This window comes from Callithrix jacchus, chromosome 9 (genome assembly GCF_049354715.1).
Source record: "Callithrix jacchus isolate 240 chromosome 9, calJac240_pri, whole genome shotgun sequence".
NCBI lineage: Eukaryota > Metazoa > Chordata > Mammalia > Primates > Cebidae > Callithrix > Callithrix jacchus.
Window position 1 is genome coordinate 31,690,236 of NC_133510.1, and position 18,308 is coordinate 31,708,543.

At 42.3% G+C, this 18,308-nt stretch overlaps 2 protein-coding genes across 6 annotated transcripts in view; one reads left to right on the forward strand and one right to left on the reverse strand.

The window, feature by feature from the left end:
• TMEM117 (transmembrane protein 117) overlaps positions 1-5,278 on the reverse strand; it is a 535,819-nt gene extending 530,541 nt beyond the window's left edge. For 2 of the 5 annotated variants that reach the window (XM_003733724.6, XM_003733723.6), the window contains exon 1: positions 4,895-5,278. The gene's annotated coding sequence lies outside the window, so the exon portion shown is untranslated. Of the gene's footprint in view, positions 1-1,762; positions 2,332-4,503; positions 4,644-4,894 lie in introns of those variants that run through there. The other 3 variants (XM_078338864.1, XM_035255759.3, XM_009003606.6) reach the window with 2 other exon arrangements.
• Positions 1,432-16,699, forward strand: LOC118144482 (uncharacterized). Its single transcript, XM_078338153.1, has 4 exons — positions 1,432-1,529; positions 4,515-4,797; positions 4,853-5,488; positions 16,505-16,699. Exons 1-4 carry the CDS (start codon positions 1,432-1,434, stop codon positions 16,595-16,597), a joined length of 1,110 nt encoding a protein of 369 aa, XP_078194279.1. The 3' UTR covers positions 16,598-16,699.
• The last annotated feature ends 1,609 nt before the right edge of the window (positions 16,700-18,308 follow it).

Consider the following 18,308-nt stretch of genomic DNA (forward strand, 5'->3'; position numbering starts at 1 on the left):
GGCACATAGTCTTCAAAATCTTTCCATTTTAAAACATTCATTTCTGTAACCACAGATGAGAATGAGCTTTTATCTTAGCTCCTAGCTCATTATAGCAAAATTATCTGTGTATGTGTTTGTCTCCTCTTGATCGAAAGCTCCTCAAAGAAGGGGCTGTTTACTGCCAGGGCACAGCACAGTACTGGGCTCATATTGGGTGATCAATAGGCATCTCCTGGATAAGTTGAGTGGTACATTCACAAAGAGAAGCTCCCTCATTGTTTAGGTGAGAGGAGAAGAAGATGGAGCAACCTGACATTCAACTTCCACTAAGGGAAACAAAGCAAAGAGGAGTAGTGGAGTCCAAAGACTGCATTGATGACTTGACCAGTAACAATACTAATGCACTCCCACCCAACCACTTCTCATTTCAGCACAAGGTGATGAATTACTATTTCTAGGGCTAACATTTATTGAGCACATACTATATACCAGACAATATGTTGATGAGTTTTACAAGCATCTCTTAAATTTCATAGCAACCCAATGAAGAAAATATTATTTTCCCCATTTTACAAATGTTGAAACTGAGATTTAGAGTTTAGTAACTTGTAAAGAGTAACAACATTAATTTATGCCAGAGCCACAATTTAAATCCAAGCCACCTCGCTTCAACATTCCATTCAATGCCTTCCCCACACAAGGACATAAATTCCAAAATGTTACCCTTTACATTAGTTAGAAAGTTTCTGATAATAAAGCAGTCTTATATAAAAAAAAATCACAGTACTTCTATTTTGTGCAAAGGCACAGAGGAAACTGTCTGGGACTGATTTACAGACATATCAGTAGTTCTGTGTGGCAGGAACGCCAGGTGCTTGGAGTTATGCTGTGACAGTTAAGGATAATTTGGAGCCAATCCAACAACTATTATTCAAAAGTGTTGGTCTGTATTTTACTGAGCGGAGAATAGAGAATTATCACAGGTTTCAACGCAGAAGAGCGATTCAATCAGTGATGATGTACAGATGTGTTAATTTTATAATAACATTCATTCATTTGTTCAATATTTACCAATTGCCTATTTTTTGCCAGGCACTGGCCTATGTGCTAGGGTAACTAACAGACAAAGCCCTGATGCCATGCATCTGATAGTTTCTTTGGGGGAAACAGATACTAAAGAGATGAAAATTAAACACAGAATTTAAGAAATACACAAAGAAAATTAAAGCAAGGAAAAGTGAACAGGGAGTGTCAGGTGTGAGGGAAGTTGAAGACCTCATTATAAGGTGACATTAGAAGACAGGCATGGAAGAAGGGAGAGAAGCCAGCAGCTATCTGGGGAAAGAGTGATCCAGGCAGAGGGAACAGAAGTTGCAAAGGCCATTGTCAGGTGCATGTTTAGAGCAAATGAAGGATCTGCATAGAGGGTAGTATGACTGGATGGGTAGTATGACACATGCGGGGGTGTATGAAAGAGATGAGGTACACAAGGTAGCATCTGATCGTGAGCAGGCCTTGAAGCTCTTCTATGTGGGCTTTCACCTTGAGTGAGATAGGAAGCAGAGGAGGAACATAATCTGACCTATATGTCAGAAGGGCCAGTCTGTTTCCTGGTTGAAAATATTTTGTAAAAAAAGGAGGGCCAGGAACAGAAGCAGGGAAGCTACTGAGGAAGCTGTTGCCAAAGAGATGCAACTTGGACCAAGCAGAGAGAAATTAAGGCAGGCAGTTTAAACAGCTCTACTTCTGGATACACTGAGAGAGAACTAGTAAGACTTACCGATGCATTGGATGTAGACGTGATCTAGGCAAAATGCAGAATGGAACTGCCATATCCTGAGATGGAAAATGCATTTCCTGAGATGAAGAGGGTTGCAGTAGATGTAGATAATAAACTTGTAATTAACACTTTTTAGTGCTTTTAAGGGTTTGGGCTCTTGGAAAGCACTTTCCAAGTATTCTCTCAATTATTTCTGAAACCAGCCATTTGGATTTAGCAGTGAAGAAACAGAAATTCAGAGGTTATGATCTGCCAGGGTCATACAGCTACCAACTGACAAAAACAGGCACAACTACCTCTATACAACCCCAAAGTTTTGCTCTTAGTTACCTTTGTGTGGAGTACAAAATACAGAATAAAATGTCAATGGGAAGGAACTAAGAGTAAATACTAAGTGATGACTTGCACCTAGTAGGCCCTCAATAAATATTTGCTGATGGATGAAAAAATGAATAAACAGATGTGTGGATAATAGATAACAGACTGGCCTTGGGTGAGAAAAAAAAAAAAAAAACCCAGAGGACTCCATTCCAGAGAGAGTAGAGTCTGGAAAACGGACATCCAAATCTGCAAAAGGAGAAACGGCAGAAAGGTAGAAAAACCAGATATATGGAATGTCATCAAAGAGCTACAAATTTTCAAAAGCAATCTCAGGTGGCAAAACATCTTTTCTGTTTTTGTCTATTGGTGGTATGGGATGTGAGGGTGGAGAGAAGCAGAACCCATGAGGTGTATGGGAAGTCTTTTGCTTTTGAGACTGAGTCTTGCTCAATAGCCAGACTAGAGTGCAGTGGTGTGATCTCAGCTCACTGCAACCTCTGCCTCCCAGGTTCAAGCGATTGCCCTACCCCAGCCTCCCAAGTAGCTGGGACTACAGAAACGTGCCACCATGCCTGGCTAATTTTTTTATATTTTAGTAGAGACAGGGTTTTACCATGTTGGCCAAGACAGTCTCGATCTCCTGACCTCATGGTCTGCCTGCCTCAGCCTCCCAAAGTGCTGGGATTACAGGCGGGAGTCGCCAAGCCCAGCCAAGAAGCCTTATACTTTCCCAGCAGCCTAGTCCCAAACACACACATACGTACACATACACACAGACCAGTCCTGAGGTAATGATAGATCTTAGTATATTATCTTAAATTGTTAGATAAAAAGATAAGATTATGTATAGCATTTTACATGATGCAAGTGCTTAATACAGGTTAAAAAAAACAAATAGCAATAATAACAGAAATAAAGTTAGAACACCTTACTTTTAGTCTAATACAAAAGACCACAGGGGCTTTTAAATAAAAAGCAACCTTTTAAGTCAATCAATAAAACCACCATAAGTGGTTCTGATAGATTCCAGGATAATATTTGCGGTACCTTAGCTAATTCAGAAGATTACATCAATAAATTACTTCCTAGACTTTCTCTTCACACTGTTTCAATCTTTATGTGATTTGTTTTCCCTTGTTCCTATCCTGCAGCCCTAGGGCAAACAAATTGCTTAATCAGTGCAAGTTTCTAAGACAGAGGCTCAAAAGCAAAGTAGGTCTAGGGGTCCTCTGAACAGAGACAACTTTCCATTGAAATGGCAAAATATTTATAAGACTTAGCACATTATAAAGTTAAAAAATAATCACTACTATATTCTTCAAAAATGTTTAGACCTTTTTCAGTGATTTGTTTGTAATAAAGAAATGCCGGTCAGATTTGGTGGCTGGCTCACGCCTGTAATCCCAGAACTTTGGGAGGCCAATGTGGGCAGATTACGAGGTGAGTCCAGCCTGAGCAACATGGTGAAACCCCGTCTCAACTAAAAATACAAAAATTAGCCAGGTGTGGTAGTGCACTGCACGCCTGTAATCCCAGCTACACAGGAGGCTGAGGCAGTATCACTTGAACCCGGGAGGCCAAGGTTGCAGTGAGCCGAGATTGCGCCACTGGATTCCAGTCTGGGCGACAGAGCAAGACTCTATCTCAAAAAAAAAAAAAAAAAAAAGGAATTGCCATGATCATATTCTGAACGCAAAGAAAATAACATTTAATAAATTAAATAAAATTCATTCACGGATGAAGTTTATTTTTTTAACGATATCTTCAAGAAGCATGGACAAAACTGTTAAGAACCAGTTTCTCATCACAAGGATCAGATGGAGGGTGGGATGGGAGGGATAAATACCTGGGTCAGAATGTCAAAATCCACAACTACTTTTAAACTACAGAGACTGGGAGGATAAAAGAAAGTATATCCATGGTCAAATGTCAATACTTTACAACAAAAATGGGGTTTACAGGGATTCAACTACTTTTCTATTCCATAAATTGGAAGACGTTGTTTCCAATCCAAAACAAAATCCTGAAAGCTTCCTAGAAGTCCTCCTTGGATTTCAGACAATACATCATTTACAGTTTGCTGGACAATACATGTAGTCTTATATTCAACATACTTTTACTCATTTTTTTTTCCTTTTGAGTTCCTGACAAACATGTGATGTTTACTCCTCTCTCTCTCTCTCTCTCACGCGCACACACAAACACACGCGCGCACACACACACACCATTGTTCCACAGAGGGTAGAACACACTTGTGGGCCTGTGGCATTTTCAAAAATAGGATTGAAAAAAATAGTTTTATTTAGTCACGATGAAGTTAGCAAACACCCAAACACCCAAGTCTTTCCCCCTCCCCCCCGCAAGAACACCACCAATAAACTGCAACCTGTTAATTTAATTAAGAAAAATAGGGCTTTTACTCAGTTCCTAGGCTAGGAATCACTGAAGCGAGGAAAGTTCAAGGTCTGCTCTCCCGCTGTATCTCGGCATCCGGGAGCCCGAGCCGAGAGTTTGAGGGCTCCCACCAAGAGCCCTTCGCCCGGGAGTCCCCTCTGCCCTTAGCCAGAGGGCTGGCGCGTCCGCCTCCCTCTCTGACACTTCATCCAGCCTCTTTGGCTGCCATCCCCAGGAAGGCAGGAGTAGAGGCGCCCGGGAATTCGGGGGCCGGGCCGGGGTTCCGCGGCTGCTTCCGCACTCGCCGGCAGGGACAAGGAGTCAGCTGGGCTGCGGGCGGTCGGGCCCGGAGGGCTCCGCTTCGGCCGGACCTAGCGGCGGGGGAGGCGCACCCAACGCCCTGGCCCTCGTACTCACCCGAAGGGTCGCGCGGGGCGTGGGGCGACTGCACACCGGAGTCGCGGTCTAGCACAGCCCTTGGCGCGCCGGCGGCCTCGCTGGGAAGCACGGCGAGACGGGCCGGCGGCGTCGCTGCCGCTGCTGCTGTCACGGAGCTATAAATACCGGCTCGGCCCACACCCGCCGCCGCCTACGCCGGGCACCCTCCGCGCCGGTGCTTCGCGGCGCCGCGCTCCAGCCGCAAAGTCCGCGGCCGCGGGCCGGGCAACACGAGCGCAAGGGTACCGGCGCCGCGCAGGTGACCGCGATCATGCCCGCTCTGTGCAACCCCTGAAGCTGGAGGCATGGCCTCTCCCCGCCCCCGTCCTCTCGCTGGCTCCCCTCCCGCCGGCACCACGGGCTGACTTCAGCGGGCGGGCAGCTTGCGCCACGGGCCGAGCCTGCCCGGGCCGGGCCCGCCTCTGCATAGCGGCAGCTGCAGGCGGGGAACGACTCAGGAACCTGGTGGGGGTTGGGGGACAGCTGACAGAAAATCCACCATCCTGCAGGGAACCAGTGAGGGTCCCACTGGAATGTCCTCGAAGAGCTACAAACTTTCGAAACAAATCTCAGGTCGCAAAACATCATTTCTGTTTTTGTCTATTGGTGGTGTGGGGATATGGGGGTGGGGAGAAGCAGAGCTCATGGGGACTATGAGGAGTCTTATACTTACTTTCCAACCTGCTCAGCCTCACACACACACACATATGCACACACACGCACACATTCATACATAGAGATGCACAAATACACTCATGTATTCATATGTATACACACATGTAAGCACACGTACACACATGCATGCACACACATATACATCAGCGCACACACTCATGCACAATTTTTAAACTTTTTGCAACATGAGGTTCTCAGGAGCCTGTCATTCTATGGTGCCTAAATGATACCGCTGCAGCATAGGGCAGGAAGACCCTTTGACCACATACCAATTCCTCTCTTCCTGAATGTAACCTCCTTTCCATCAAATATGTGTTGCTACACCTAAGAGCAACTGCTACTTCAGTTTACCAGTTGCTTATAATGTGTTAACAGCTGCTATCCAGCATGCTTATATTTCGTGGTAATGGAAGTTATCCCTAGTGTGTATAATCAAATGGAAAAATGATAATTTCTATATGCCCATAGTAGCAAACTTATGAAGGAAGAGCTAGGCCCTCTCCTGAACTGGCAGCCTGATTCAGGAATGAGTTGGATGGCAAGAGGGAGAGCTGAAGTGTCAGCAGATTTTGAAATGGGATGGAGAGAGCCATGCCCAAGTGCCTCAGGGCAACTAATCTGCACGGGGGTAATCGGGAATTCAGTGCCATACTCCTCATTAATTTGACATTTTTCTAGCTTCCAAGAATGACCATATATATATTTATATATATACATACACATACATATGTGTGTATATGGAGAGAGAGAGAGAGAGACAGAGACAGAGAGTAGTCACAGTTTGTGATCATTTTACAGAACTCTTAACTAGTAAGGTTCTCTTTTGTAATGCTTTAACAAGTTTTCCCAGAAAGAGTTGTTGCCTATGTTAGCACTTTGTACATTTCACTATTACACTTTTGTTGTACTTTTTTGCAACTTCTTTTTTCCCCCACTACACTATGAACTCATGAATTCTTCGAGGGCAGAGACTAATCTTACTCATCATTGTATCCTTAGTATCTAACATAGTAAGTTATAGTAATGGCTCATAAGTAGTTGATTAATTCTACATATTAGTCATTAGATTCCACTGTGCTTTTATAACTGTAATTAGTATTATTCGCTAAAGAATAACTGTTTAACATGGGTTCCATATGCTGTATTTTCCTTGGCTCTCCATTTAAAGCAAGGACTCTTCAGTCGGTTAAAACTGAAAATTAGTAAAGCATCACAAATTATATAGAATACTGAGGTACAGACCTCAGTATTTATTTCTTTTATTATTAGTATTTTCTTTGAGACAGAGTCTCACTCTGTCCCCTAGGCTGGAGTGCAGTGACATAATTATAGCTTACTGCAGCCTTGACCTGCTGTGCTCAAGTGATCCTCCCACCTCAGCCTCCAGAGTAGCTAGGATGACAGACACACAATACCACACCTGGTGTATTTTTTGTAGAGACAGGGTTTTGCCACATTGTCCAGGCTGGTCTCAAACTCCTGAGCTCAAGTGATCTGCCCACCTCATCCTCTTAAAGTGCTGGGGTTACAGGTGTGAGCCACTGTGCCCAGCCTTTTTTCTTTTTCAAGAGACAGAGTCTTGCTCTGTCACCCAGGCTGGCGTGTACTGGTGCAATCATAGCTCGTTGTAACTTTAAACTCCTGGGCTCAAGCAATCCTCCTGACTCAGCCTCCCAAGCAGCTGAGACCACAGGTGCACACCACCACACCTGGCTAATTTTTAAAATTCTGTAGAGACAAGGTTTATGTTGCCCGCCTGATCATGAACTCCTGGCCTCAAACCATCCTTCAGCCTCTGCCTCCCAAAGTGCTGAGATTTCAGGTGTGAGCCACAGCACCCAGTTGAAGTCTGTAATTTATAACCCCCTGTTGCCCTCAGACAAAATAAAATAAAGGAAAAGAGGAAGCCCTTTTCCTTTCATTGAGAGAGAGACTGAAAAATACATTGTATTTTAGGGGATAGTGGGGTAAAAATCATTCAACAGCTTGTCTTTTGTCTACTTAAGAAATAGAACTCAATCCACTCCATAATCAATTGAACTACATGGGTGTCTACTAAAATGAACGTCAGTTCATCAGAATCAGAATGCCTGGCATCACTTACATGGAACTTATTAGCCTACCTTTAGATCTCTCTTCATATAATAATAATTTTAAGAATAAGCTCTACCAATGCTTACTATTTACTGTTGAGAGGTCGTGGGGCTTAGAGAATCTAGTTCTCCAGGACCGCTTCAAGGCAAAATACTGAAATGGGCAAGGCTTTTTTTCAGTACCAATGTTCCCTTTTTACAACTGACCAAGAAACATGTACCCTTTGCCTTGGCAGCCAGCCATGATCTCCAGCTCAGCCCTGTTTCAGAACCAGGCAGAGGAATAGCCTATTCACCTGGTCGCAATAACAGTGAGTGATAAAAGCTTAAGTTGGCTGGGCACAGTAGCTCGCACCTGTAATCCCAGCACTTTGGGAGACCAAGGCAGGTGGATCACCTGAAGTCAGGAGTTTGACACCAGCCTGGCCAACATGGTGAAACCCTGTCTCTACTAAAAATACAAAAATTAGCCAGATGTGGTGTCAGACACCTGTAATCCTAGCAACTTGGGGGCAGAAGCACGAGAATCGCTTGAGCCCAGGAGGCACAGATTGCAGTGAGTCGAGATCTCACCACCGTACTCCAGCCTGGGCTACAGAGTGAAGTTTTGTCTCAAAAAAAAAAAAAAAAAAAAAAGCTCAACTTATTGAGGGCTTATTGTATACTAAGCTCATTACTAAAGACCCGTGAGATAGCTGTTAAACACAGAGTATCCTCCTCCACATTTACCTTTGAGGAGAGAGGCATACTGAGATTGAGTAGTTCGTTTGAGATCTCACAAGTAGCCATAGTGGTAGAGTAAGGATCAGAAGCCAGGCAGTGTGGCTTGTGAGCTCACGTTTTAACCTCTCATCTTATAGAATACTTCCTCCCCATATAAGAGGAAAGACATATGGGTTTTATAATATGAGTTTTATAGTTAGGAGACCTGGCATAATTGATATTGGCGTAAATTCTGGCTCCACGGTTTACTAGATATAAACTTATACAAATTGCTACTAAAAATTACAATAGGAATCTCCAGGTCTTCCTTCTTCACCATTGAAGTGGTAAGATGTTAGATCTAGACCTGGACTTAGGAGCTCAAAGTAGGTCACTGAAATGTGTTCACAGACAGATCCCACTAAGGATTGCAACTACTGTTTTCTTCATTCTTCAGTCTCCTTCCATCCCAATCACTACCACGCAGGTGTATCAGGGGTTTCAAATGACCCAATGTCTATAAGACACCTGTAGTGTCTCCTATGTAATAGGTACTCGGTAAAGGCCATTCTTCCTTCCTATCAAACCTCACTATTCTATGAAAACTTTTCTCTAGGTCAAATTCTATTGGCCCACTAGCCAGGAGATGATTGCTTACTCACACAGAGTTAACCACTTATTCAGTGCTGGCCAGCAGTGATTTTCAAACGGTATAGATAGATTTCCCAAAAAGAAACCAAGAGAGTAGGGCATAAATCTCCCATTCTCTCATCCATATTTTAGCCCAAATAACCATTTCTTTTATATACAGGAATTTAGCCAATTGGCCATAGTTCCAGAGTGTCAGGGTAACAGTAGAAATTGTTTTTGAAAACTCTCAAATCACACTAGTCAATCATCTGCCGACTCCACCTCTACATCTGAAATCAACCCTGTGGATAGGCTTAAAATGTATGTTGTTTACATATCATTCTTTTGTAAAATCTGATCCAAGAGTTAAAAAATCAGAAGTAACCACGCGGGACATGATGTTTTTCTGTTCACTTCACACGTCTTAGTACCTCAATAATACAGTTTACTCTTTATTTAAAAAAAAAAAAGAAAAGAAAAAGACAAGATCAGTGTTCAATGTACATTTCAAAAATTGGTGAGAGCTTTCATTATGAACCAAGTTATCCTCTCTAAATGACATTTTGAAAGCCAGGGGAAAGTATAGGTGTAATCATCAGTAACCTCTACCAAGTCAATTGGGAAATGCTTTTGTCATTGATTACATGGACTCTAAGGAAAACTATTTTTAACTTCCAATAGATCAATCAGAATGATACTAATTGCATGCTCTGAATATAAACAGCATAATTTCCTTATTGCCAAAGAGGCAAGAAGAGAAATTTGCCAACCAAACATAGACAAATTATGATCCATAATTTTCTTTGGTATTTAAAGGGTTATGATTCTACTACCAGGATTTTCTTCAACAATCCTAATTTCAACTGTTCATTCCCATTGAATCCAATGCACGCTGATCTGTCTTAAGCCCCATATCCTGAATTTTGCTTGTGAAAAGATGACCATCACATGTCTACTGCATGGAATACAAGAACCTGTGCTCTGACATCCTTATGATGCCAACTGGTAGCAATATGATATTAAGCAAATTAATTAACCTCTGTACTTTAGAAGTAGCAGCTTTGCATGTTCTTAGAGGGATTAAAAAAATGAACATTACACTTTTAGTATTTGGTCTTGTATGTATTAAATTTTCCATAAATGTTGGTGCTGTTTATTATCATTATTATTCATTTTCCCCTGCCCTGCTTATATTCTGTGTGTCCCATAGAATTTCTTTTACTGAAGAAAACTGGTTCACCTAGTCTTTGCTTAACCTTATAAATGGCTGGGCAAGGTGCTTTCCTCAACATTTTTCAAAGCACAGGAGTTATGCAAGCAGATGCTGGGCTAGTAGTCACACCAGAAATACAGTTGTTACTTGCCTGGTGGGGTGGTCAGCATCACCCCTGATTCATACACAGGGCTATCCAGAATCTGTATAAATGCAGCAGTTTCTTCAAAGGGCCATTCCTCTTACCTTGACAGAGAGGGGCAATTGTGCTGCCCTGGCCCCTACAGTTCCTTTTATTGCCTCTTGCTTTCTCCTCTGCCCCATGCTCACTCCCACATGCACAGAGGCTCATTTCCAGTATGCAGTGCTTAGATGACCTCATAAACAGGAATGTGACTGCTGGTTTTAAATGGCAAATTTGCCTTGCGGCAGTTTTGAGCTGACATTCCCTTTCTCCCTGGTTCTAAAACAAATGATCTTTTTCTTTCTTCAAAACTGTTTTTTTTTTCTTCAAAACAGGCCTCAGACAAGTTTGATAGACCTAGCCCAAGGAAGGAGGGAGGCTTAATCTGGGGGAACACAATAATATACTTGCTTTTGAGAGCTCTTGACTTCATGTAAAGTACCAAATACACCCAATCAATAAGCATCTCCAAGCAACTGGTCTATCAAGGCACTTCAGAATGTTGAGGTTTCTAATATAAATACAGTGTGCCTATTTCCTTAGGGAACTCATAATCTAAATGAGTAGACAATACACGGCTTATAATCACCATAAATAGTAATACAAGGTGACAGATGATCAGGGCTAAATGCACTGTACTGACCGTAAAGGCTACAGAAATTTGAAATGGGAAAATAAAACTATCCCTGGGAATTGCTGTAGAAAGCCAGATAGAAGAAGTTTGAAGCAAACATTGAAAGATAAGGAGAATTTAGATACACAGAAAAGGGAAAAGAAAAACAGTGATGAGAGCTGGGCATAGTGGCATGCCCTTGTAGTCCCGGCTACTTAGGATGCTGAGGCAGGAGGAAGGCTTGAGCTCAGAAGTTCAAGACCAACCTGGACAACAAAATAGCCAAACCCTGTGCCTTCTAAAAACAAAAACAAAAAAACCCAATGCCCAAAGCTCTAATTACCAAAAGGCTCTCAGTGAAGAAGTGCTGAAGCCGGGGAGAAAGACAGCAAAAAGGGTAAGAAAGAAAGGAGAGAAAGATGAAGGGAAAGAGCCAGAGGGAACCAGAATGTTGTAGTCCATTCATGAGAGCAGGGACTCATGGGGGATAGTGAAATATATCATTTGTAGTAGTAGGATAAACCAGATTGTTGAGAATGGATTTCTCAGTTCCAGCCATTTTATCAGTAAGGGGATGAGGGCAGGGACTCAGGATAGAAAGAGATGAAATGAAAGTAAAAAGAAATAATTGGCACCAGGAATTCTAAATAATAAGAAACGAAAATTATTTCTTTGTTTCATGACAAGGATTATGAGTACCAGGTGCCATGAAATGAAAAACAGTAAGAGTCACCCTCTCCCATGGATTTGAAGTGCTGGTCTCTCTGCCTCTCTCAAAGGTTAAGGGGAGCAACTCCCCACCACCAATATTTCATATGAAGGAATAAGGGAGAAGCCTGGAATGCCTTCTTCCAATGAGCTACCTGAGACGTGACTGAGGCCCCTCCTCCATCATAGCTGCTGAGCCCTGAGGCCTGGCTGGCCCATTCTTCTGATTTTTAGGATGCCATTAAAGAGCTGAATCTCACAGAGCACGTAATCTGCTCACAGTGAGCACTCATTTGCAGTCAGTAGTATAATAATACTTCAAAATATTGTAGACTAAGGTACAATTCACATATCCTCCTTTCCTCAAGTTAGCATATATCTCCTATCCTCACTGTATTCATTTTCCAGCTGCCCTAACAAATTACCACAAACGTGATTTAAAAAAACAGAAATTTATTTTTTCACAGTTCTAGGGACTAGAAGTGTAAAATTACCTGTGGCAGCAGATCACCCTCCGAAGGTTCTAGAAGAGAATCCTTCTTTTTCTCTCACAGTTTACGGTGGTTCCCAGTGTTGCTTGACTTGCAGACACATCACTCCAATTTGTGCTTCCACCTTCATGCATTCTCTGTTCTGTGTCTGTGTGTTCAAATCTCTATCTTCTCTTAGAAAGGCACATCATTGGATTTAGGGCTCACTCCATATCCAGGATGATTTCTTCTTGAGATTTTAACTAATTACATCTGCATGGGACACTAATTACATCTTACATTGGGACACTATTCAGCCCACTACATCACTTTTTTTTTTGAGACAGAGTCTCAATCTCTGCTCACTGCAAGCTCCACCTCCTGGGTTCAAGCTATTCTTCTGCCTCAGCCTCCCATGTAGCTGGGACTACAGATGCATGCCACCACACTTGGCTAACTTTTGTATTTTTAGTAGAGACAGGGTTTCACCATATTGGCCAGGCTGGTCTCGAACTCCGGACCTTGTGATCTGCCTGCCTTGGCCTCCAAAGTGTTGGAATTACAGGTGTGAACCACCGCACCCAGCCCCCATTTTAAAATAAGCAACTATCCCTCATCTATATGTCATAATTTTACTTATAATTCCAGGTCATTTCTTCAATATGGGGTAAAAATACATAGAAGGAAGTCTAAAAATACATAAATCATTTACTTTATGATAAAGAGAATGTGTTTTTGTAAATATTCCCCCAAACAATATTATTTATCTCTCACATTTACTGCAGCATTGCAAAGCAATGAGTTTTTATTTTGCTTCTATCCGCTGAGGTTTGTTAGGCCTCTGAATGCCAATTATGTTGCCATTCCCAAATGTAAAACCATTGTTTTCAGGAAGCTCTTCTATGTCAGGCAGGTCAATGTTCTGGCAATTTGGTGATGAGAAAGATAAAGCTCAAGGCTCAAACAGCTTATTCTAATGAGTGAACAGACAATGAATACCAAATGCATAATGATGTAAGGTTATACTATGAGACGTGCTATTAAGAAAAATACGTAGAATCAGAGCATCAAGAAGGATGTGGGTGACAATTTTAGAAAGGGTGGTCAGGGCAGATTTCCTTTGAGGTGACATTTATGCAGAATAATTAAGCGACCTCCTTGCTACATACGTGTCTTTTACATCTGTTTCCTCCATTGCATTTTTTTTTAAGATGGAGTCTCGCTCTGTCGCCCAGGCTGGAGTGCAGTGTGACACAATTTCGGCTCACTGCAACCTCCACCTCCCAGGTTCAAGCAATTCCCCTGCCTCAGCCTCCCAACTAGTAGCTGGTACTATAGGCATGAACCACCTACTACAGGCATGCCCAGCTAATTTTTTTTTATTTTTTTTTTTTTGAGACGGGGTTTCGCTCTTTTTACCCAGGCTGGAGGGCAATGGCGCGATCTCGGCTCACCGCAACCTCCGCCTCCTGGGTTCAGGCAATTCTCCTGCCTCAGCCTCCTGAGTAGCTGGGATTACAGGCACACGCCACCGTGCCCAGCTAATTTTTTGTATTTTTAGTAGAGACGGGGTTTCACCATGTTGACCAGAATGGTCTCGCTCTTTTGACCTCGTGATCCACCAGCCTCGGCCTCCCAAAGTGCTGGGATTACAGGCTTGAGCCACCGTGCCCGGCCAATTTTTTGTATTTTTAGTGGAGATGGGGTTTCACGGTGTTAGTCTGGATAGTCAACTATATATATGTTTTTTTCTATATTTAAATATAACTCAGATAATCATGTTTAGTAATATAAACATGGTCCTTTATGTCAAAAGGGTATTTTGGTCATTACATCACCAACCAACTATAGACTAATGCATCCGTGATGTATTCCTTCAGTCACTGCACTCCAGGCACTACTCTAGGTGCAGGCAGATACAGAAATGATCAACACAAACAAAAATCCCCAGTATCACGTAACTCTATTAGAATGAGGCTTGCGGGGCCGGGCGCGGTGACTCACGCCTGTAATCCCAGCACTTTGGGAGGCCGAGGGGTGTGAATCACGAGGTCAAGAGATCGAGACCATCCTGGTCAACATGGTGAAACCCCATCTCTACTAAAAATACAAAAAAATTAGCTGGGCATAGTGGCGCGTGCCTGTAATCCCAGCTACTCGGGAGGCTGAGGCAGGAGAATTGTCTGAACCCAGGAGGCGGAGGTTGCGGTGAGCCAAGATCGCGCCATTGCACTCCAGCCTGGGTAACAAGAGCGAAACTCCGTCTCAAAAAAAAAAAAAAAAAAGAAAAAAGAATGAGGCTTGCGTTCCAGTATTAGATATAAAGAGAGAAAACAGAGCTTTGCTCCCTAGCTCTTTCTTTCTCCTCTCTTACACTTAATAAATCACTTTTTAGTTGTAGGCCTCAGTTTCCAAGTCTATAAAATAAGGAATTTGAACTAGACAATCTCTGAATTTTCTTCTTACCCCTTCACTCTATTGTTTTTAAGTAGGCAGCAAGTCAATTTACAATAGTTAGCCAGATATGTTAAGCAGCTTCCAATTTAGGCAGCCACCAATATCCCTGGAATTCTGAGCAGCAAACAGTAGCAGGAATCCCCAACTCTAGAGTCTATAGTTAGGTGAGTGATCTCATCGTGGGAAAATGATGACATTATCTGTTTGAAGCAGTAGACTCAGCTGGCAATTGGAAATATGGGGAGTAGATCTAGCCTCAGGGGGTGCTGAGCTGCCAAAAACTTGGACAGAGAATTCAGTGGCTTCAAGATTAAATTAATACATGTGAAATACTTAGAAGAGTGCCTGGCACAGAGTAAACCTCAGTAAATAAAGCTGTTGCTATTATTGGCTTGTCCCAGAAGAACTGGATTACACTTAGAAAGCCAAGGTAGACTCACTGGGCAGCCATGGCAAAGACTCAGTGGGCACACTGGTGCCTGCCATATACTGTATGCACCCTGATTGCTGGCATCCACCCACCAAAGCTACAAATGTAGATTTCTGGGTTGGGCAACAGAAATGTACCTTCGATGGCACATTTCAATGGAATTTTTTTAAAGTCTGCGTTCAGGCTTTGGAGGAAAATAATACATTTGGATTCAGACAATGAGAAGTTATCCAGGTAGAGATGGTGGAGATTTCCATTAGGCAGTTGTTTATACAGCAGACCTACATACAACTCAGGCAAGAAACTAGAGCTGAAATAACAGAAGTGTCAGCCACTAGCATCCATTGTGAGTCAATGTTTCTCAAAGTGTGGTCTCCAACCATCTGTGTTACAGTAAACTCAGGTGGGTGTTTAACAAACAAATTCCAGAACCCTACCTACTGAACCAGAATCTCTTAAAGTGGAGTTTCATAATCTCCATTGTATTGACCTCCTAAATAATTCTTATGCACATTTAATTCAGAAAGAGACACAGAAAGAGAATTATTCACGTAACTGCTCTTCCTATATTTAAATAGTATAATATTTAATAATATAATCACATAAAATGTAATAATAATATGTAACCATATAATCACAGTGCTTTATATCAAAGGGAGTATTCTGGTCACTGCATTAGCCAACCAAACAAAGACAGATGCATCTGTGATGTATCCATTCACATGAAGATAAAGTTGCCTGAGGAGAATGTAAAGAATGAGGAGGGAAGGTAGCCAGGAAAGGGGTATGGACAGGGCTGTGTGGTGCCTAGAATTCAGTCACTTCATATCACCTTTTAAGTGAGTAGGGATCAGCCCCCACTGCATATTGGGATAATCCAGTGCTTGGGGTCCACCCAGCCAGACTAATGAAATCAATATTCCTTAAAAGGGGGTAAGGTAGGCCCCTTCCCTCCAAGTCCCAAATAGCTGCTTCTACGCCAACCCTTGTTAACTGGTGGCAATTTTGCCTGTGGATTTTCTTTGATCCTCATACTAATTTAAAACTTTGGTTGCAAATATTTAAAACCCAGTAGATTTCATTTTTTAAAAACAGAATGATTAGCTTCTCATGAAAACCAAAAAACTGGCCTTGCAGGGTCTACATTCTTGAATGGTATATAGCTGCCCAACAAGGTCTTCAATCATTTAAGTTTCCCACCGGGTTGCCTGGCATCTGAAGGCATTTGGGGACTACAATGCACACTACCACAGGGCTTTCTCTAACTCAGCATCCGCCATCCTGCATCCAAGGGCCCACGCCAGCCTCTCCTGTCACAGATCTCCAGATTTCCCTGAGCAAACATGACAATGGTTTGGGAAAATCACAGGAAACAGGCTCCACCTTATCTGCTGGTTTTATCCTCTCTTTCTAGGGCCCATTTCCTGGAGCCATAGTTGCCAACATCTCATGTCCTCTGGAGAGAACTAGAGCCGCCTGGAAGCGGCACTCACCTCAGGCCAAGTGAAGTCTGACACTGAAACTGATACTTCTGCATTCTACCCACAGAGATAGATTCCCTGCTAATCACAAATTAGCTGGACACTTGGGTCCCCCAGAATGAATCCTGGCAAGTTCCTCAAGCCTTAGTGAAATCACTCTTCTTCAGGAGGAAGCAATGCCAGCTTGTTTGACCAGAGAGCCTCCCTACCTCTGTGGAAGGCTGGATTCTACATCGGAAGTCGATGGACATATTTGGTGAGAGGAATTCAAGAAAATGGTCCCTCCTTCCAGTAGTGAATTTTCTCATCTCTTTTGTTTACATCACAATATTAGCTAAGGGATTAACTAATTAGCTAATTAGCTATTTTTTTAAATATCCGTGCTAGACATCTACAATTTTTATTGCTTTCGTGCTGTGAGATTCTATATATGTGTTAATGTAAGTAATTTGTCAAACTATTGTTAAAACTATAAAGCTGGCAAAAAATGTTCCTTATCTACAGTAAAAAGGAAAACAATAGGAAATTAGCATTTGAACTGATATGTAAAGTACTTCAATTTAATCACTATCAGCACACAAAGTTTTCTTTAATTACACTTACACAATTTTGTTCTCCCTACTGTGAGATGATTTTCAGCCTTACCCAAAAGAACGTGGTTATCCTTTTCTTGATCATCTCATCATTTAGCTTGAGTAAATGTACAGTAGAACGGAAAGGAGGTAGATTTTGGGAGTTAGGCCTGGGTTCAAATTCTAGTTTGCTACCTTTTCTATCTGTGAACTTGGGCAAGTTGTTTAACCTTTCTGAGATACATACGCTTTTCTTTCTTTATATATATATATAATATTTTGTACTTTAGGTTCTGGGGTACATGTGCAGAACATACAGGATTGTTGCATAGGTACATACATGGCAATGTAGTTTGCTGCCTCCATCCCTGCCCCCATCACCTATCTCTGGCATTTCTCCTCATGTTATCCCTCCCCAACTCCCCACCCCGCGCTGTACCTCCCCTAGTTCCCCGCAACAGACCCCAGTGTGTGATGCTCCCCACCCTGTGTCCATGTGTTCTCAATGTTCAACACCTGCCTATGAGTGAGAACATGCGGTGTTTGGTTTTCTGTTCTTGTGTCAGTTTGCTGAGAATGATGGTTTCCAGATTCATCCATGTCGCTACAAAGGACACGAACTCATCGTTCTTTATGGCTGCATAGTATTCCATGGTGTATATGTGCCACATTTTCCCACTCCAGTCTATCATTGAGGGACATTTGGGTTGGTTCCAGGTCTTTGCTATTGTAAACAGTGTAAAGAAAAAAAACACAATGAACATATGTGTGCATATGTCTTTATAATAGAACGATTTGTAATCCTTTGAATATATACCCAGTAATGGGATTGCTGGGTGAAATGGAATTTCTATTTCTAGGTCCTTGAGGAATTACCACACTGTCTTCCAAAATGATTGAACTAATTTACATTCCCACCAACAGTGTAAAAGTGTTCCTATTTTCCCACATCCTCTCCAGTATCTGTTGTCTCCCGATTTTTTAATGATCACCATTCTAACTGGCGTGGGATGGTATCTCAATGTGGTTTTGATTTGCATTTCTCTAATGATCAGTGATGACACATACCCTTTTCTAACATTTTTGGCTAACAATATAAAATGTATGGACTGCGGTGAGGATTAAATGAAATAGTATGAGTAAACAGATCCTGCACATCTTCTAT

Bases quoted from the DNA above. Each gene is read 5' to 3' on its own strand.
- LOC118144482 (XM_078338153.1), top strand. From the start codon at position 1,432: ATGACACATGCGGGGGTGTATGAAAGAGATGAGGTACACAAGGTAGCA. The intron at 1,530-4,514 runs GTGAGATAGGAA...CTCAGTTCCTAG, and splicing joins TATGTGGGCTTTCACCTTGA to GCTAGGAATCACTGAAGCGA. The intron at 4,798-4,852 runs GTCAGCTGGGCT...GGCCGGACCTAG, and splicing joins CTCGCCGGCAGGGACAAGGA to CGGCGGGGGAGGCGCACCCA.